The 22,300-nt window shown below is 37.9% G+C and overlaps 1 protein-coding gene across 6 annotated transcripts in view; it reads right to left on the bottom strand.

The window, feature by feature from the left end:
• The window catches only part of PPFIBP2 (PPFIA binding protein 2), a 116,396-nt gene that overhangs the window by 46,398 nt on the left and 47,698 nt on the right, over window positions 1-22,300 (bottom strand). For 2 of the 6 annotated variants that reach the window (XM_063289497.1, XM_063289496.1), the window contains exons 1-3: window positions 19,935-20,039; window positions 10,438-10,530; window positions 4,014-4,127 (exon numbers count right to left, since the gene is read on the bottom strand). In XM_063289497.1, coding sequence (XP_063145567.1) covers window positions 4,014-4,127; window positions 10,438-10,530; window positions 19,935-19,982 — 255 coding nt within the window. In that variant the 5' untranslated portion in view covers window positions 19,983-20,039. Of the gene's footprint in view, window positions 1-4,013; window positions 4,128-5,819; window positions 5,938-10,437; window positions 10,531-19,934; window positions 20,040-22,300 lie in introns of those variants that run through there. The other 4 variants (XM_063289493.1, XM_063289495.1, XM_063289498.1 and 1 more) reach the window with 3 other exon arrangements.

Consider the following 22,300-nt stretch of genomic DNA (forward strand, 5'->3'; position numbering starts at 1 on the left):
ACGCCATGGTTCTTCTTGAAAATTGCAAATGTCCCTGTATGTTTCCTCTCAGTGTTTGGATGCTCATCATTTGGTCAGAAAATTCACACTGCTGCAAAAGTCAATGACAAATATAAGACATCTACAACATACAGTGTAAGGACTGTAACAGCCACTATGTAGGACAGACAGGCAGAAGATGAGCAGAGCACATCCACGAACACCAACCAGCAGCCAGAAGACACAATGAGAACTCCTTAATCTCACAACACATGGACAGACTCGACCACGGTTTCCACTGGGAAACTGTGAACAAGCTAAATCCCAAAATGCTAGGGAATTCCTGGAAGCGTGGCAGGCAGACAAATCAGCCATCCATAGACATTTAGAAATAAATCATATTTATACACCATTCAAAAGAGACAACAAAAAGCTAAGAAGGAAACAAAAAAGATTATCCCCTCCAGCAGGCAACGCCCAGATAAGCAAGGATTAACACCAGACAAACAATCAGGCAGGAAACAATACCCTCATCAAGGAACTACCAAGGAGAAAGCTACACCCCCTCCAACACTGGCAGGGCGAGCTGCTGCATACAAACAGGGAGCAAACCCCACACTCACTAGCACTGATGATGTTACCTAGTCGGGTGATGAAACGTCTGCAAGCAAACAGCCAAGCTTAGAGAGCACCAACGACTCCACAGTTCAACCCTGAGCTACAGATATATGTTCTTCTATTGGAAATATAAGACACTTAAAAGAAAGCAAAAAAAAAAGAAAAAAAAAAGAAAGCCTTCCCTGTGTCAAGTTTCTAGTATTCAAAATATAAATTATCCCTGTCGTACCATAATACCACTGATATATCTGATGTTTGTAAATTACTGTTCCAAAACCTTTTCAACCAGAAGATGAGATGAAGACCAGGTTAACCATGTTTTATTGTTTTACTAGTAAGTCAGCCTTGAGGAAATTCAATTTGCCTAGGAAAAAATAATGGCTGACAGGTGACACTAAAATTCAGGAAATTTTAACTTTGTAGTTAATAATGCTTTGTAGTTACCATTAAGCACAATTAAAATGCCCCTCGGCATATGTTCCTCAAGTCAGTTACTGGGTACTTTTCTTGACTACTTTCATTGGATCTCTCTGATGCTTGTTTATCTCCTTCTTAAAGTTTAGCTGCACCCAATATCCACAGAGCTTGATGCAGGTCTCCTGGAGCAACCTCCCTTTTCTGAGTGGGAGGTTGACCTGGAAGGAGCAGAGGAACAGCACTTTCAGGGTCTGCTCCCAGTAATTCAGCTCAGCCAGAGTGAGGAGGCAGGAAGGGGGTCCCTAAGGCATCAAGATGTTGGAGTAAATGGGCAACAGGTTTGATCCAGCAAGGCTTTTTTTAAAATTCTTTAAATTGTGTTTGGAAAAGGCATCTGTGCATAAATGCATATTGAAACTGCATGTGAAGACAGAAGCAGCATTTATTAAAGAAAAACTGGGGTGACAGGAAACTGGTGACAATGATGAGGAACTTTGCAAATCTATGATTCAGACATAAATTGCACTGAAACCAATTCAGCACACTGAAATCCCATGTGGAAATGCATCTTAATGCACATCCACTTCCTACTGCCACTAGTTATAGGCAACATGTCGCAACAGCTAGATCAGGGCAAAAAAAAAAAGTCTTGTTACCTTTACTGATATCACTACTTATTCATGCTCTGATATGTTGAATTATTGCAATGCATCACAGGTGCGGCTGCCTTTGAAAATGGTCTGGAAACTTCTGTTGGCTCAAAATAAAGTGCCTGGACTGCTCACTGGGACTGGCTAATACAAGCATTATGCTAATACGTGGCTGTCTACAGTGGCTGCCAATCCACTTCTGGCCCAATTCACAGTGCTAGGGTTGACCTTTAAAGGCTAAGCGGCTTAGGACCAGGGTACCTGAAGGAGTGCCTTCTCCCTAATGTACCTACCCAGATTTTAAGATCTTCTAATGAGGACCTCCTCTGGGTACCCTGACCAAAGGATCCCTATAAGGAACAGAATATTTTCTGTAGTGGCACCCGATGAATGGAATGCCCTCCCCAGAGAGGCTTGACATTAGCATCATTTCAGCGGCAGGTGAAGACCTTTTTATTTTCCCAGGCTTTTAAAATTGTATATTAATTCATATTGTTTTAAATTTTGATAACTATCAGTTTGTACAAGGTCTTTATTTAGTACTTTAATTTGATTTTATCGGATATGTTTTGACTGTGTTTTATTGCATACCACCCTGAGAGCTTCAGCTATTGGCAGTTTAAATGTTTAAATAAATATATACATAAATAGCCAAAGGATGGTGCTATGACATCACTGCTTTTTCTATATGATTCCTGATTGGCTGTGTTCACATGGCAAACAGATCTTTTCAAAATATAAAAACAGCATACTCTTTTACATGGACTATGTAAACATATATTCTATTAATATTTACAGTGGAGGGGAAAAGGGGAAGAAGAAAATAAAATATAATTCACAAGTGGATTGATTGAAAATAAATAGGCTCCAACCCAGAAGTAGAACATTTCATACTGAAAAGAGAAAGCAGTGAACATTTAGCACAGTTCTAATTTACAAATAATTTCTACTTCCTTCCTGCATTACAGAGAAAGAGACAGAGAAATTCCTAAGCTACCACACAGAAATTCCTAAGTTACCACAAAGGTTGGAATGGGGTGGCTGAAGTCAGCATTAAAGGAACACCACTGAAAACAAATGCTTGCTAGTTTACAGTGCATGAAAATAATCTTGTGTGATGGTCTGTGACCACTTTGGAGAGCGATTTAATTTACACTTGCTGAATTGGAATGTTATGCCACACACCCACCCACACAAAAGGTGGTTGAACTAGCAACAAGAAGAGTGAAAATTTCCCAATACCAGAGCAATGTGAGTTTGCATAAATACAAAGAAATCAAACAGGAAATGAAGGGAGATAAATGTGTGGAATTTTTAAAAGGAAATTACAAGAGGTTTAGACATATGGAAGAGGATAAATAGTTTAGAATGAATGAAACTGCCAAAGATCAAACACTACAGCTATACAGTAGGAGAGTAAACACGTGGCACTCAAGATGTTCATTGCCTTTCATACAGCTCAAGGTGGTTTATAGAGCACTCCCTCTGCCTATTTTCCCAATAACAACCTCCTAAGGTAGGTTGGGCTGAGAGGGACTGCCCAAAGTCACCCAATCAACTCATGAAGCTGACGGTGGACTAGAACCAGGGTTTCCCCCTCCTGGTCCAACACTTTAACTACTACACCATACTGGTTTCCTGCAAGCAGCTAATTATATACCACATTATATTACGCTTATCTCTCAAAGCATTCATTGTTATTCTTTATTTTAATTGAGCAATTATGGAATTAAGTTTCCATAGTTCAATAACTGCTATGTTGCTTAGATTCTTTGTAAATAAAAGTAGGGAACAATTCATTCTGATTGGCAGCATAGAAACTTTTTCTGCTTGATTTGAGAAGGAAAGTAGTGGTTTTAAAAAAATTAAATATGATTTTATAAATATGATAGGCTTCATTTTGAGATTTTACATTGATATTCTTTATTTTATTTTAGCATTTATGTAAACCAATCTCCCAAGTTTGTAAATTTGTTTACTTTAAAACTCATGTAATTTCAGCCTCAAAGGAGAGTGAACAGAAACACCTTCTAAGCTCTCAGTTTGAATGAATTTCTGCACTATGAAAAGAGTAGGTAACCAGTCAAACAGGTTCTTAGCCACATCCAGTTCTCTTGTTGAATTTTTACTGTTAAATGATAATGAATAATGCACACAGTAGTATCACTTTACATCCCAGCTGAATAGCAATATAGTGTAATGTGACTGAAAAATTCAACTATAAAGTACAGCTGATGGATGGAAACATACTTGATCTCAGCCTTAGGTGAAGGGTCTGCAGAATCAAGGGTGATATTAAGTGTGCTTGTTCATAAAAGAATTTGGACTGAAAAAAACTTGTTTTCTTACCTGTTGAAGCATCTCTTCTGTAGCATTAAGCTTTAGCTGGTGTCCTTCAAGGCAAACTTCTAAGTCTCGGATTTTTTCTCCTTGGGCTTCAACTTGGTCTGTGAGGACACTCACCTGTAATTTAAGGATAAGGATGATGATAACAGTAGCAACATCAGTGGCCATAGTAACATAAAAATAATAACACTTTCAATGATCAGATCTCTTATTTTTAGACACAACCATATTACCTAAAGTTTTCCAGTTAACTTCAAGTCTGAAGAAGGATTTGAATCCACCTCCCCAGAGGCCTAGATCTATACGTTGTCTTCCATTGCACATGCCTCTTAACCCTTCCCACAAATATTGCAGCTGGATTGTTAAAAGAGTTTGGCTATTTTCAAAGACAATTTAATTCTTACCTTAAAAAGTCACTGTATCAGACTTCAAAAATGAATCAACAGGATTTTTTTAATTAATTAAAAAGCAAAGGAAAGATGGTCTATAAAAAATTGGCCTGAAGACCATGCACCATCATTTACATTAAATACTCATTTGAAGGAAAAAGCCCTTGCAGAAACCCTGTTAATATTTTAAGCAGGCTTTGAGCAAGCAAAGCCCTTTCAGCTTTTGCCAATTTTCCCCTTAAAAGCAGGAAAAACACAAAGCAAAAAACCTTTAAGGAAACTAACCAATAACCAATCTTCTTACAAGAAAAGCTCACCTATCAAATAAAACCTCTGTAACTATTACATAACACAGTACACAAAAGACATGTCTTAGCACTGTTAATGTTCTGTTTCTCACCAGTTCAAAGTATACAAGCTTAAACACGAATGGAGAATATATGCAGTGAAATTGCCACAAAAGAAAGAGTTATTCTCACTGCTCAGGGAGATTTAAATATTCCCTCTATAGGAAAATTATTAAGAAATAAACAACTGAATCCTGTAAGAAATTAGGAAGAACAGTAATACCTGTCATTTTAAAAAATGACTTTAGCCTTTGTAACCCGTCTGAAAATGTGGATTATCATATGATAAATGGGGATTCCTACCATTCAGATTTCTTTTATCCTAATAAAACTCAAAACTTGGGATAAATTGACTGAAGAGCTTCAGGATTTGCTGTGTTTGCCTACCTCCTTCCTTATTTTGGACAAGTTTGCCCTTAATAAATATTGGGAAGGAACTATTGCAGAACTATGCAGCAGAGACACACCTTTTGTACTTTGGTAATAGTTCATAATTGTAGGCTTTCCAAAATAATCTAGACTTAAGGAGAAAGCTGTTGACTATGACGTGTAGCAAGCCAGCTCATATTTAAAAGCAAGTTTCTAAATTTGAATCTTGGGTAATTTGTACAAGTTTTGGGAATTGGATTTGTAAATTTATTTTCAACAGTGGCTAGTATTAGCATGCAAGATTCCTTCATGGGATAATAATACTGTAGTTCCAAAGCTGCTCTTAAAGCTTTCACATGCTGCCAAAAGTACAACCACAAAACACATATAATGCATATGCTCAATAGTACATTCATAGGTACTCTTGGTGAAAATGGTAAAACTGCTGATCACAAGCTGACTATTCAAATAATTTATATACTGTTTCTAAAACATAGATCTTTATTCTTTCTTTCCCCTTTCAAATAGAGTTAAACCAAACAGTGCAAACATGCTTTAATTCTATCAACTACATATTGCAAGAGGAAGTTACATGAACACAGAAAATCATCTTGGAAACAACCTTAATACAGTATTTTGATTTGAAATTTGGCTGACTTATCATTGTGTATATAAAATTGAAAGGACTCAGGCTCAAAACCTACTACCAGAATGATGCATTACATAATGAAATGCTCCTTCTTTTCTCCTCCAGCTTCCAAATCATCCATTAATCCAACCATCTTTATGCTATTCTGATATGCTACTGTCTGCTGCTTCATACGTTTTAACATGATTTGACCTAAAATATAGTTGATAAATAAGAGAAGAAAATATTTTACCAGAGAAAAATTAAGAGCTTTGTAGAGTTCAATCAAAAAATTAATTTTGTAGCCTATAAGGGTACAAGTGTTCTGTACCTACAAATACCACTTTATTCATTCCTCATTAGTTAGAATTCCTGCAAAACTGTGCTTCCCAAGTGCACGGAGTAATTTGTACATCTACTCTTATACAGATGATAGCATCTAGGGGCATTTTTATAGACCTTCACTGTGTACACCTGTGGGATGGGGCTGAGGTCACCAGTCACTGTTCTTTTTCCAGAGGCCACATAACAATTCCAAAATAAAGTTACAAACAAGGAATACTGGCATTCAACAAGTCGTACATCCAGCTATAACAGAGAGATGGGGGGATAACATGGACACTATTGGCTCGGCTCTTTTTTCTCCTTCTCTTTCCTTTTCAGTATAGCATAGATGGGGGCCCTGAAGATTTCAGATGCTTCTGTGCAACAATTCTTGGCAGCCTCAGACAGCATAGCAAATGGTGAAGGGTGCTGAGCAATACCTGGATGACCACTAACTCATCTGCCTAAGCTAAATCATATAATTCAAGACCTAATGCCCAATACCCCCCACCCCCCTTCCCTTCTGATTCCTTTATATCTTGGGGTATATCATTGACTTTGCAAGAAGGGCAGAGGCTGCCTTTGAAAACTGCTGGCTGGTTGTTATGGTTTAACAGGGTAAAAATAAACAAGAATGCTTCAGGAAAGTTATACAATAATAAATTTCAGTGGTACTGTTGTAGCACTGTTGTTGATTTTGTACATTCCAGGCCTAGATCAATTCTGTCTTGGACATAGGAACTATCTTCTGCCTCTTTCAGCAGGGCTGCCTAGCTTCCTTTGTTTTAACATCTTCAACGAGATACAGTATCTGACTTTTTAAATAATTAGATAATATGGAAGACATGGATATCGTTTTAGGGCATCAATTTTATTTTCCAAGAATGGTCTATCATTCCTGTTTTCATCCTTAGTAAAAACACGTTAGATAAATAACATAAAGCATGATAGGTAATGGCACGTACAGTATTTTAGTCCACTGTAGATCATTAGGGCACAGATTCTTTATTCCTCTCACTAAAATATAACAACCTCAGTTTGAAAAAAAATCCAACTGAGCCTTACTGCTGACTATTAAGGATTGGAGGTGGCTATTTCGCCCAGTAGTACAGCAGGAATTTTTTGGCCTTCTGGAGGACTTTTGCTTCTATTTCTTTGGGCCATTTATAAAAGTGTTCCACACATGCCACCTGGAATTTGAAAGAGGACTTTTCCCAGGTGATTTGCAAACTTTTGCATACAAATTCCACATACATGATATCCATGCCTGGAAATACTCTTGTTCAAGAGTGAGTCTTGCAAGGCGATCCTGAGAATGTCATGGCTGAGCAGCAGTTCAAACTCAAATCTTCTGTATTCATATAAAACACTTCCAACTAAATTACTTTATTAAAAAATAAGTATTTACATTTTATGAAGCCAATTATCCTAAGATACAGAAATTACAGTAATGAAGCAGCAATCAAGAGCAGTTCCATGTCTAGCTAAAGAGGTAGAAATTTAGAATGATGTCTTATCTGAATATTTATTTATTTATTTACCATATTTTTATCACCTCCCATCTGCCCAGCGCGGGGGACTCTGGGCGGTTCACAGTAAAAATATACTGTAAGAGGGAACTGTACTATGATGTTACATGAATTTCATTTCTGAATGGCTTAAAAGATAAAAGCGTAAGATCCAATATGAGATGGTTCACTAGAAAATGCCCTCTTTGGCCACTGCATGTATTAGAACATCTGCCTAATCTTGCTCTATTAGAATTGTAAACAGAAATTATTCTTGCAGTACATAGGAAGACAAAGAATGCAAAAGTTGATCAAAGATTCTTTTCATAAGTAGTTTCCTAGGAGTTTAGCCTTTTTCTCCACTAGTGCCCTACAGCCTCCTCTAGCTTCACCTGACCATCACTGAGATGATATAAAGCCTGTACTCACTGTTACCATATTGACACAACAATGCCTGTACAATTCTAAAAGATACTATAAGTCAGTAGTGGGAATCCTGCCTTAGTCTGAAAGAACAGCAACCATTAAACATTTTGAGTTACAATCAGAATACCATCTTTCTTACTACCATATATACAGTAATGCAGTCATTTCATACCCAATGAGAAAAGATGCTGCAAACCATTTTATGACAATGAAAATATTTCTAATAAGACACCTATATATAATAATTAGATCCATTATAAAATCTCTTGCATTAGCTTTATTGTACAAGCTACTGTGAAATAATTAAATCAGTTAATACTTGCAGCACAGATGTAGTTCTGCAAATAATATTGTATTTCTATGTGATGCACTATTAATGCAGTGCATCATAAAAGAAGTATTAAAGAAGCTTTTATGCCTCAAAAAAGAAGCATTAATAACCTGCACCTGCTTTTCTGAATAGGCAATAGATATACTGGAGCAGGAAATAGATATGCAACTCACAAAAATTATTCAAATTACATCATCTTCTTCAATTAACTATCGTGAACATTTAAGGCCAATGGAAAGATAAATGAACATGCTCATGAAAATAATAGGAGCAGGTTTTTCCACACCTTTGATACTTCAATGATAAAAAATAATTTGAATTATAACTGGAAGCATACTTCATTCTTGCGTATGATGATGACAGATCAATTTCTAAAACAACATGTATTAATGGGATAAACCAATTAATACTCTTTTCAGCATCCTACCCTCCTTTTCCAATTCTCAGGGTCCAGAGATAGGCTGGCATTTCTAAGAAAGGGTGATATCTGGGGACAGCAGGACTCATTTGAGCATCCTGCGGTAGGTTTTCTTTTTCTTCAAGATAATATCATTGCTTGTCTGTTGGTGGTGAAAGAAAACATCTTTACATGCAAGAAAAACAGACAATAGGACAAAAACTGTGGCTTTCTTTCAAGATCCTCTTGTGGCATATTTTAAGAAGTGCAGTTCTATCATGAAAGATATTCTCTCCAAGAGCCAAACGGACCACCACATAGAATTGGCCTTATGTCTTTCTCTTGGCTAATGTTCTAGCCATTGATTAGGAAAGCCCTCTATATTTTTTGGAGAAAATTAAGAACATTATAGCTTAATTTCCTAATTTAGAAACAACTGTATATATCCTTTCTGCCCAGGAAAAGGATGAAAAACAAATGAAGGAAAACTTATTGCATCCTAATTGTAGCCTTTGTTTGTAAGTTTGTTTGTTTTATACTATAGTTGCTCAATAAGGCTTATTTTCCTATTTGATAAGAAATTAGCATTGACCCGGCCCTGGACACATGTTCTTGGCAGCCGTGAAAAAAGAGGCACATGTTAATGTGAGTCAAAAACAAACTAGCAAAAATAGACAGCCAAGACATTGCCAAGGAATTCAAGAGAACAGCCACGGTGGAGGAGTTTTCAAATTCCATAAATCTATTTCCATAAATCATTCCAGGGCTTTCTTGAAAGTCAAAGCCCAGTAGATGCCTGGGTTTGATGGCCTATGTGTTTGCTCATTTTCCATTACTGCTTTGTGAAATGCCATGGGAGAACAACTTTGGGAAGTGTGCTCCTAGGACAGGCATGGGAAGCAGCCATTCATTTGCCAGGGTTGATAACAAATAAACACAAGCGATACAGTATTTTTGGCATGTGGGCAACCCAGCCAGGTCATTTGTCTCTCATATCCTTGTATCTACAGTATGCTAGATGAATACATCATCTATTTAGCAGAAATCCAGCAGACAGAGAACTGAAGTTCTCATTTATTGCTTTCAGCAATGATTAGCTTAGGCAAACATTTCAACAAGCTGAAGCAGCATGTAGGCTTTTCAGACAGAAAACTGATGTTAAAAGTTAACACAAGGACACAAAAGACTGCACTGATAACAGATGTTCCATCAACTCCTACAAGATACAGTGTACAGCTCTCAGGGTATTTTAAATTGCTCTAAAAAGAACAAAGTGAATAGGTTTACTCATTCTACAAGCCTACTCTAAATTTCTTTCACATGCGGCAGCTAGGTGATTCATCTTCTGTGAAAATCAGGGCATATCTGAAAAGCTGAATATGAAATTATTTTTATTTGATGCCACCATGACTATCAATTGAATCAATAAATTTCACACCCTTTAACAATAGGCGGCAGCATCTAGTTGATCTTGGCTAATCCTGAAAAAGCTAAGCAGGAGTGGACCTGGTCAGTACCTGGATGGGAAACAATTAGGAAATCCCAGAGCTAGAGGGGAGACTGGGAAGTTTAAAAATATTCTGGAAGAAGACAGTGGCAAACTACTTCCAAATTATTGCCAAGAAAATACCACGTCTGTGTCCATATACTCACCAGGAGGAAGACTTTATTATGGCAGAACCAACTGAAGGTTCTATAAATTACATACCTGCAATATGAGAGATTTTTTATCCCCTTCTAATCTTGCCAGACGTTCTTGATAAGTCTCATTACTGGTAGAAGTATGGTGATTCACCTGGGACTGAAAAGAAAAACAAGCTTAGAACACAAGTAACAGAAACGTAATTAAGTTATTAGATGTAATTAATCTGGATATTCTATTTTTAAAGAATTTAATTGTTGTGCAAAGCTAGATTGCTCCATGTGTATAAACTAGAGAGATACATGCAGAAAGGATGCTAGAAGGCTTTTTTTTTTGTACAGTGATTCTATCTTATTTACAGGATATTATATAGGATCCTTAATTCTGTAAGCCGCCTGGAGTCACCATGTGTGAGTTGGGCGGCCTTATAAATCTGTTTAATAAATAAGTAAATAAAAATAAATAGGTAAATACCAGACTAGACTAGCAACAGGAAGGGGACAAAGAAAAGTTGTGTGAATAGGGCAAACTCCAGGTCATTCTCAAGATTTAGCTGCAGATGGAACACACAAGCCAAAAAATAACTGATGCCTGAACCAAAGGGCTGTTACATCTTTCTGTAAAAAAAGGTTAACTTGCCTTAAAATAGGTTTGGAATGGGTGGTAATGAAGGAGACAACAGGTGTGTCCTGGCTAATGAAAGGAATTTTGAATCATCACATTTATCAAAACACAGGCAAACTTAAGCAAAATACAGTTATTAAGAGTACTTCTGTTATTCTACCTGCTGTTGATCTTTGCTGCCCTGAACAGAGGTAGGAATATTGGTCATTAGATTATTTATCCTCCAGCTCCTAGATAGTGGCTCTAACTTCGATACAAAATGCCAGACTTCAAGCTCAGCAACTTCCCCATAACTAGCAATGGAGGAATGGAGGCATTTATATGTTATTCTGCAGCAGTTGTCAAATCAGTATAACAAAAATCTCCAGTACCTGGCCTATTTTGCAGTTGTCATCTACTGATTACCGCTTCCAGAACAAAACAGAATTCACAAAGAAATCCTTAGTGACAGTTCCTGAGTGAAGCAAATTATGTATCCTAGTAGCCACTATGTCCAAGTTCCTCCATGACATCCTGAAATTATACTTGCATTAGAAAACTACTGCCCCACTGAATCCAGCCAAAGTCCATCTTAGTTCAGCATTTTATGTCACACATTGGCCTCTGGGGTGGTTGCAAGCAGAAGGCATGCTCTTTTCCCACTACTGTTTCTCTATTGCTGGTGTTTGGAGGCATATACCCCGCAACCTGGTGGTAACATTGATTTTCACGACTAATAGCCCTTGACAGATCTATCGTCTATTAATTTCTCCAATATCCTTTTTTTTTTAGAAAATCTTCAATCATGTCTGATTCTCAGAGACTGCCTGGACAAGTCCCTGCAGTTTTCTTGACAAGGTTTTTCAGAAGTGGTTTGCCCTTGCCTCCTTCCTAGGGCTGAGAGAGAGTGACTGGCCCAAGGTCACCCCAGCTGGCTTTGTGCCCAAGGTAGGACTAGAACTCATGGTCTCCTGGTTTCTAGCTCAGAGCCTTAACCACTACACCAAACTGGCTCTCAATGTCCTTTTAAAGCCTTCCAAATTAGAAGATATCACCATGTTTTATGGTAATTAATTACACAGTTTATTATGCACTGTGTGAAGAAGTGCTTTCTTTTGCCTGTCCTATATCTCCTTCAAATCAGCTTTACTTATTGCATGGATCTTGATCAGACTTTCCTCATGCCAATGTTCCCTCCAACTAAACTAAAGATGTCATCCTTTCTGAATGGGATGACCAGAACACTACATAATATTCAGATGAAGCCTTTCCATAGATTTATGTAATGGTGTTACAATATTGGCAGTTTGATTTTCAATCCTTTTTTTAAAAAAATTTCATTTAGTCTTACACAAGCTTCACAAAGGGCATTGGGAACAGGCAAGCATCTGTGCATACTTACTTGAAAGTAGAGTCTATGAAAATCAAAAACATCTTACTATTAAGAGAAATGCTCTATAATGTCTTCAAACTTCTAACTTCACGTCAGCTACAAGCTTGACTACATGTTGAGCTGCATAATACATTCGAAAAGCCCTAATTGGCTAATCCTAAGAGATAAAAACCAATTTCTGTATAATGGGCAGGCACATCTAGTAACTAGAAAAGCAGGTGTATTTTGAATGCTGCAGTACATTTTCTCTATCAGGGTAGCTCATTTTGTTCTGGCTAAAGATTCATTCTGCACTAAGCTATAAATAGATAAAATATTACAACGCTTCCTGCTCTCATTTAAGCTTCAAAATATTCCAGACTGAAACTACGTTAGCTAACATCCACATCAGATGAAGTAATCAGGGAGAAAAACACTGGCTCTGCCAAAGCATCAGCTACTACATGCTTTAATAAGAATAGACAAACATAGTCCAGACAAGTTCATTTACTAAGTAAACAGCTGCTCTGTTTCAGCCTTAAAACTATGAAAATGTCTATCTTTACAGCAAAGCTAGTGACAAGATAAAACATAGAAATATACCCCAAAGGTGTATGTGTGTGGATAAACTTTAGGCAAACAGTCATGACTATACAAGACAAATACCTTATGGCCAATCAAGTAGTGTAAGATAATTATGAAATTTTGGCAGCATCTGGTTGTTACACATTCACATTTTAAAGCATTGGTAACTGTTTACTAGCTATGTTTAAAAGAATGTTATATTCTAAGGGTAGATGTCTCCTTTGAGCTACATGTTCTTCCAAGCTAACTCAAAAACTTTCCCAGCGGACCACAGGGCTGCAGGAAGCTCAAGGGAGGGAGAACAGCTGGAACTGCCATACCAGGCTCAAAGTACAAGAAGCTACAGAGAAAATGTGGAGTGGAGAGATATCATATCAAGTCATCATGCTCCAGAGTCCTTTAGGATTATATTATTTAGAGATGTGGTGGCATAAGTTTTCTTTATGTAGAGAATGCTGGATATCTGCTATGCTGAATAAGAAATTGGTACCTGGAGCTTTCAGTCTGACAGCCATACCTTCCCCTCTAAGTTAACTTGCTTAGAGTCTTCCAAAGGGCCTCTGAAATGTTGAAAGAGCATACATGTTCCTCCTAATAACCTTGTGAGATAGCTTAGGATGAGAGAAAATTATCATGCTGTGCACTTGATGGCTGAACTTCAGAATCTGAACCAAAATTCACTCAGTACTGGTCCAACACTAACCATAACATCTCACTGGCTTTGATGACTTTCTTCCCACACACTGATACAGACCAGCAGAATTCCATGCCTTAAGAAACCACATTCTAAACACAGAGTATGAGAGAATGGGTGAAGTCATTTGAGAGCAGAAGAGATTTTCAGACAGTTAAGGCTATTTAGCAATGGAAGAACAAAGGATCTATTTGGGAAAGGAAATCAAATGGAGAATCAACAGTGCGCAGCGTATGGCAGGGATAAGTTAATGTGGAAGTCATTGAATTTTTTTTGAAGTAGCCCTCCAATTTTAAACCACTGGCTATGGTAATAAAAGATAATGGGAAGCAGAGTCCAACATCACAAGGTTAGCAACTGATTTAATAGTAAACTAGTAACCTTGCATAGCCTTGTATGAACAAAGCTCATGATCAGGAAGGAAACTTCCAAAGTGTTTTATTAATTGGAGCTGTCCTGGAAGCTAGCATGAATTGACATACAATGATTCATGGTAGTTTTTTAATTTGTTCAACCAACTTGTCTGCTCCAGATTCAAAAACTTGCAGACTTCTACCTCTGTTACAAAATTAAGTGCTCAATATGCTAGGCAGTACCATGGGCCAAAAACAAATTTTATTTATTTATTTATTTTAAATCTGACAACAAAAAAACCCCTAGCACTTGGTTAAGGAAAAAAAATGTCCTGGTCAGATAGGATGAGGAATACAGGATACCAGGATTGAGAATTCCTAATTTTCAGTCAACAGATACTTCAAATCAGATCAGAGAATTTTGAAAGCAGCAGCAAGATCATGGAGATGGAAAGAATTAAACAAACACACCAACATACCAATACTGTTCATTCATACACTAGTACTACAGTCAATGGTTGTTTTCATTATTGTGTTTGCCATTAAAACATTATGCTTTAATGTTATGTGGTTCTTTTGGTTATTGTTTCTGCTATTGTTTTCCTGTTGTACGCTGCCCAGAATCACACTGTTTGATTTGGGCAGCACTGTAAGTCCATAAAATAAAGTAATAAAATAAAAAAATAAGTCTCATTGTCTCATAAATTCTCTTTTTGGGTGGTTTTATATACGTATGTCAGCACTTTCTCTTGCAAACCACTCTGTTATTTTTTCAGTTTACCATCCTTGTTCTTGTTCGCACTTGATTCATTCTTGCTTAATTCTCTTTCAATTAGTTCATTTGGCTTTCAGTTCCTCTCTTTCCCCACCCTTCCTCTGACTTTTTCACAACATATTATATTCCAATAGGTTACTTCATGTAAAGACAATACAATTCCAACTGGGCTAGATTTTACTTAGCTTTTCTTCTTCATTCACTCCTCTTGCATCATTCCTTAGTTAACTTTTGTTTTGCCTTAATGTGTGGATTATTTATTTATTTGATTTATATCCATCTTTCTTCTAGGAGCTCATGATAGCTTACCCAGGGCTCTCCCTTCATCCCCCTAAAAGATAAAGTGACACTTCCTACAATACTAATACACCCCAGTCCTGTCACATGGACTGGGCTGAGTGAAACTAATTAGCCCACAGATTTTTAGTATTTTTATTTGGTGTGCACTTCTAAGACCTATTTTCCCCTGTAACAACAACCTTATCAGGTAGGTTGCGCTGAGAGAATAACTGGCTCAAATTCAGCTGGTGAACTTCCATGAGTGAGGGTGGAATAGGAATTGGGTCCCCTTGCTCCTAGTCCAACAAGTTGTCAAGTCTACCACACCAGCTCTTAAAAATAGAGGTGCCTGGTTAGTTTTTTGCCTTGGAAGCAATATTCTTCCAGAATACAAGTTGAACCTTTTGATGGGGGTGTATTAGTATTGTAGGAAGTGTCAGTAGAGAGATCAAGAACAGGGTTGGTGGAAGGTGCTGGTGTTCAGTCAAACTACACTGGTAAAGGATTACCGAGGCTCTGAATAGGCTGTGAGAATAGCTAAAGCTGGCAGATTTTACTGTGAAACATCTCTAAGTAGAAAATCTTTACAAAATTTGAGGTACTACACACTCTCTTAACAGCCTCTCTTTTCCTGCAAATTTTGTCCTGCTCTGGTAAAAGCAAGCTAGCAACAGTTCTAAGCAAAGATACGCTAGAAAATGGGAGGGGAAATTCTGTTCTTCACACTCCAGAATGGAAATGAGTGAGACTGGCTGCTCTTTGGCCCCAAACAAGCTAAGGGTCCAGCTATGAAGCAGGTTGGTCAGAGTTTTGCCCAGCACAGCTGCTTATCATTTAAGTAAGCAAAGTAATGTTCATATGCAAGGTACTGAAAAACTTCAGGTTGAGTTAACTACCCAAGCTCTTCAAAGGAGCTGTATCATAAGAAGGGGTGCTTTGCTTTTGCGATACCATTATCTCATGTTGAATACTTAATAAAATCCATGTGCCCTAAAAGCAACTACTCGTGCAGGAAGATATAGCGAAGTTGAGATATGGTCAATGCATCGTGGCATTCTGTTAATGAAAAGTGGCAGAAGGAAACAGAGCAGAGACAAGAGAATGTGGTCATCCAGCTATTTGTTCAGCAGCTCATCACCAGAAACCATTCTGAAGGTTGTGATCTGGTTTATTAATATACACTCAGATTTGGAAAGAAGTGGGGGGAAGGAACAGCTGCCTGAGCTTTTCAGCACATTTCTGATGTCGAAAGAGAGAAAAGTGAGGTCCAGTTGAATATCATGAATCGTGCCATCACTAATGTAATAACTTCATAAAAATTATACATATGCAGAGATTTCACAGGAGTTGACTGCATCACATATGCAGAACACATCATTGGCATACTTAAATACAACACTGATGCTTCTCTAGTACTGGGTTTGCTTTATATTTCCCCCCCAAAAGATCTAACAGCTCTAAGACAGGTGCACGGAACAGGATTTATCCTAAGAGCCAAATGTCTCAATTTGGTCTCTTCTTCCCTTAGACAGACAGGATATCATACTGGGGGCAAGGCTTCCCAAAGACATATTCTGGCTCATGCGGAAGAACCACTTTAGGGATCCCATTCTTCAATGGCATCTACTGCCTGAGGTCCAGAGCTGCATGCATCCCCCAAAGATTTCAAAATACTGTATTTTTTGATGTGACAAAGGATAAACTGATTAAATACATAACTAATGGATAATTATGCTATATTTCATTTAAATATAAATGACATTAAATCCAACTTTGACCCATCCTTTACTTTTTGGAGGGAGATAACCCATAGTAAAAGCCAAGTGTGGCCCTCAGCTCTCCCAAAAGTTATTTACCTCTGCTCTACAAGCATTGTTATGTTACTTCACACGTTTCTCAAGATGGATGAAGCTACAGCCAATATTTGTAGGCTCTCCCTAATGGAAGCACCTCAGAGTACAAGCTGCATCTTTCTTAACCAATGGGGCAAAGTTATGGGAAGTATCCCAATCCTCAGCTTCCCAGTCACCAGCTCACCCAATCTACATCTTTCCCATTGATATTTGAGCTACATTTCAGGGATCTAGATGTGCAGAGCAACATTATTCTCCATGTGGGGAGACCCCTGTTAATACAGCTTCGTACTGACTCACTGTGGATGCAAAAAGAAACAGAATGTTGTCTTCAGCATGTCACTGGTGGCCTACATTGAAGTGAGAGGTTAGTTTATCACAGAGGAATATGATTCTCCCTTCAAATCTAGAGAAATAATTGGTGATTCTACACCAAGCGTCCTACCAAATGAAGTGCAGAATGGATCCTAGCAAAAGGGCTTGGTTGATGGCCTTGAAGGACAGAAGGAAGAGTCACTATCAAAGCAGGGCTTGAGCCCGGGCCAAGAAAATAACTTGCGAAAATGTCTCAAACAAGTTCACATAAAATGTGGGAGGGGGAGGACGTTCAGACTTGCAAGATTCTGTTACTATAGCGGTTACAATAAAAGTAGTCCTGATGTATATGGCATTAGATTCTTAATTTGGTCTACCTTGCAGGGCTGACAATGACCCGTATCACCTCTATGGTTCTATGTAAGCTTACCCATTATAGCCTAGCATTATATGCAAAACAGACGATTATGGTTCTTTTAGCACATCGTGATTTAAAAAATCCAGGCCTGACATGTTAACCAACGCTTATTCTGAACCAATCCATTGCTTTCATGCTTTGCTAAGCAAACAGAAAGAACAGGTACCAGATGAAAGTAATGCAACTCAAAGCAAAACAAGGAAGTGGCTAATTTGTATCACATATGATTCTTTTAAGATCGACAAACATGTGTTAAGTAATGCTTTTTTTCTTAACTAAATCTTTTTTGATAACATAAAAGATAATTTGTTTACTATGTCTCTCTGATGGAAGAAAAATTCACTGTTTGAATCCTGTCACTTGATCCTTCTGCAAGCTGCCATACAAGGGCACTTTCTGATATTAGTTTTCAAACTAATTTTGGAATGTCCACAGGAAAATATTACTTTTTTCTGGGCATTGGTTTGATGAGATATATGAAATCTTACATGATCCTTTCTTTTCAATCAAGTAAAGCAGATTATGTTTTTCAATCCCATTAATCTTTTTTATCCAATAAATATGTGAATGATTTTAGATTATTTATTTCAGTTCTTTCTTATAATCAAGCTCACCAACAGCAGTACTGTAGTCTTGCAATATCAGAACAGAAATTACATTTGAATCCCCCTCCCCCTAGCCCAAGTCTTCCTTCTCTTTGAAATTAGAGCCTGCTTTGACAAATGCCACTGAGAACGGATGGAAGTCCAGCTCAATTCCTTTCTCTGTCCCACCCTGGACTGGAGGAAGTAGAGTTTTATTACCAGCCACAGAGCATCAGTTTACCACCACAGCTGGTGTCCAAGCATGCAGCACCAATGTGATCATGTGGCATAAAAAAAAATCAGTACAGAACTTTCAAGAAAAATAAGATTACTTATCAAAGAAGCTTGTGAAATTTGATGCACATCACATTTTTTCCTCTAGGAGGAATCCAGAAGTACCTTGAATTCTCTTCATGCACCACTGCTCCACTACACAATTTCTCTTCTCACCCCATCCCTTAAGACTCCCTTTAGGAGTAGGGCATTTTGTTCCTTGAAAGCCTTCTATATAAATCACAACTACTAAAATCCTATCCCACTTTTCTTTCCTCAGAATCTGAGCAGAAATAAGAGAATAAACATATTTGACAAAGCATATTGGGAAATAATCCCAGTTTCTCCTAGGGCTTTCAGAATTAACTCCCCCAAAGGAATGTTAGTGTCCTTCTTGCCCCAGGAAACGAGAAGTTAGTTTGCAATTGTTGTACAGCTTTCTGTAAAGTGCTTCTTTAAACTCATTCGTTTACAAGTTTATTTGGAAGTACAATCTTGTCTCTTAACCCACCCACCCCTTAGGAAAATCTTTTTAAAGTCTCTTTTTTAAGTCCCCAGAATTACAGACATGGGGCTGCAATCTTACATCCACTTACTTGGGAGTAAACCATGACTTCAAAAGGATTTACTACTGAGAAGATATACTCAATATCAACATGAAATTCCTTAATACAAAAATCCAAGTATCTGCTGTCAAGTTTTGCAAACTTCAGTGACTGATAAATCCAGAGATAAATAATACTGAATGTAGTCAAGACTGAAGCGGAATAATGTAGATCTACTCTGCATTATTAAAATTAAATAGTATAATAAAGAATATTTCATGTGACCGGCATCTTAACTGCAACATTAAAGACAGTAATACAGAAACAATCATTCAACTACAGTCCTGTATTAGAGGGAATATCTGCACTACCGCCAGCATTCCTGTAGTATTCCTTAATACTGGATTTAGATTAAACATTATAAAATTAAGAGGATCAAAATCAATTGGGACTAATCAATTTTAACCTACTGAAGAAAGTATGAATCTATTTAAATCTAAAAACTAGCTTGCTAGCTAGTTAGCTTACTGACTGATCTGGTAACTGAATTTTTATTCCTTTTACAAGCAACGGTACAATACATTTTCAAAAGCTACTAAAGAAAAGTATGTAAGTTTGTAAGTTTGTGCATACAAGTATGACCACCTAAGTGGGAAGTAGAAGCTAACTTGGACACTTGTTGAGAAAGTTCTGTTTCACCACCAAGCCAAAGGACTGCTGGATCGTTTTGCTTAGAGTGTCCTGCGAGTTTTCATAAAGACAAAGGAATACTGGCTATCTCCCCAATCCCCTCCCTCACAGAACACTAGTTTCAAACTGGAACAATTTCTCTCACAGCAGCAGAAAATGTAACCTGCTCAGTTGTGTCTCCCTATATGTGTGGTAGATGATAGAAATGCAAAAAACCCACTTACCCTCTTTAGCCACGTGAAGTGTTTGTAAATGTCAATCTCACGATCCATGCTTCGGGCCCATTGCAGCAATGATCTTCCCTTGTTGCACAGCAATTTCAGCTTTGTTACGAAAAATCCTAACCCTTCCTTGCTATCTCTCTCTCCCACCTCTAGCTAGCAGAATGTCTGCACCTCTCTGACTTCAGTATGTCCTTCAGGCTTATCCTAAACTCTTCTACAGTGCTGTGTATATACACAACTGTATAAACTTCAGGCTGCATTCCCCCACCGCCCCAACCCGCAGCATCTGGTTTTTTTTAAGAGGAGATCAGTCATCAACAGGCACTAATATCATTCTAAAAGCTTCCAAAGATATATGAAGCCAGATAGAAAGAAAAGAAAAAGACGGAAGCTTCTGTAGGCGCAACTGACGTCTGCAGTGAGAGTGTTCCCTTTTTAATGGTAAAATAACAAGCTAAAAATTGCCAGGCTGTCATAGAGAAACTATTTTCAAGTAATGCCTTCTCTAGCTTTCTGTTTCAAGAGTGGCTGGAACTCATTACCCCCAAGACCCTCTATTTCCTGTCTCAGTTTTACACTGTGTTTATCGGAACAGTCTTAGAGTCCCAGTTTATTTCAGGCTGGGCTTTAGCCTAAAAATAAGCCCTGCTCTTGAGAATTGTTAGTACTGTAGCTGGCTTCTCACAAATACTTGCAAAGTGACCCTCCCTGTGTAAAGCCAAGTATTCCACACATGGTGGTTGTTTTTAGGGTGGGGGATGAATGGGCATATCTCAGATTCATAACTCAACATTCTTTTCATTCATCGTTATTGCAGCTGAAAACTCTATAACCCAGCAGCATTCAAGACAGGTTGTGATCATGTGAGCTTACACGGCTCAGGGTGGGTTCCTACTAATGGTTTTGATGTGCCCCTTTGATCTTCTATGCAATACCACTAGCTTTAGCTTTTGATTCATTCAAAGTAACCTTGGAGGAAATATCAACAGAGAAAAATAATCACAGAACATATTCTCATTAGCAATAAGCAGTTACCTTCCAAATATACACTGAGGGCGCTACGTGCAGCAAACCTTACAAAATTTGAAATTTTCAGCTGATTTGACAAAGATTGTGTGTATGGGCTTATTTTGTAGAAACATAAGAAAAGGCCTTTTACCAAGTCAACCTTTGATCCATCTTGCTCAGTACTGCCTTCAATGATTGACAGCAAGTTTCCAAGGTTTCAAGTGTTTCCCCAGATCTGCCTAGAGGTATCTAATATTAAAACCTTAATCCTTTGCATGTAAAATATATATTCTGCAACTAAGCTACTCTTTTCTCCTAATGGAATACTTCTAAGATATTGGTACGTATGGTGTAGACCACTAAAGTATGGTCGGTGTAATTACTGTTACTATCAGACAAGAGCCTCCTGTGGCACAGAGTGGTAGGCGGCAGTATTGCAACCGAAACTCTCCCCGTGACCCAAGTTCGATCCCAGCGGAAGCTGGATTCTCTCTCGGGTAGCCGGCTCAGGTCGACTCAGCCTTCCATCCTCCTGAGGTCGGTAAAATGAGCACCCAGCTTGCTGGGGAAGGTGACAGCTGGGGAAGGCAATGGCAAACCACCCTGCGCTATAGTCTGCCAAGAAAACATCGCAAAAGTGGCGTCCGCCCAAAGCATCAGATATGACTCAGTGCTTGCACAGGGAACCTTTCACCTTTCACATCAGACCAGAATGGTTACTTTTTGCTGTGGGGAAGTGTATCAGATGTTGACTGCATATTTGTAGTTACTGCACAAATCAAGGCAAGTCTCACAGCAGTACCTTATACTGTGGAGTACCAACTTTGTTTAAGGGAGAGGAACCATGTACCAGTGAAGCAGATGCTCACAAATATGGAATTGAGGGTATTCAAAGCATCAAAGTTACTAAGTAGATCACCCTATGATAAATTTAAGGACTCTACTTCCAACTAATGTAGCTTGTTCATTCAATCTGTTTAAGAGTCAAACTATTTTACTTCAAATGCAGTATTTTTTGAAATAAGTATTCCATGGCATAATCTAGACTGGGTCCATGGTGGGCTGACAGATGTACCTAATAATAATTATTCCTCATAAGAATTAGCATTTGAGTTGAAAGGGAACATTCAAACTAGTGATTTAGTAGAGAACTCTGAAGCAGAAAGGTAAAGGTCTGCTGCTGGCATCTATTTTTTACAATATTTTATTGTTTCATCATTTATCGTACTAACCATCTTAGATGGCTTCACCTTGAAAGAGAAAATAAAAACGTTAACCATATCATTCATCAGATAGATAGATAGTGCTGGTATGCAATTAATCAGGTCATTTATAATATAATATATAAACAGATGGGT

Source organism: Candoia aspera, chromosome 1 (genome assembly GCF_035149785.1).
Source record: "Candoia aspera isolate rCanAsp1 chromosome 1, rCanAsp1.hap2, whole genome shotgun sequence".
NCBI lineage: Eukaryota > Metazoa > Chordata > Lepidosauria > Squamata > Boidae > Candoia > Candoia aspera.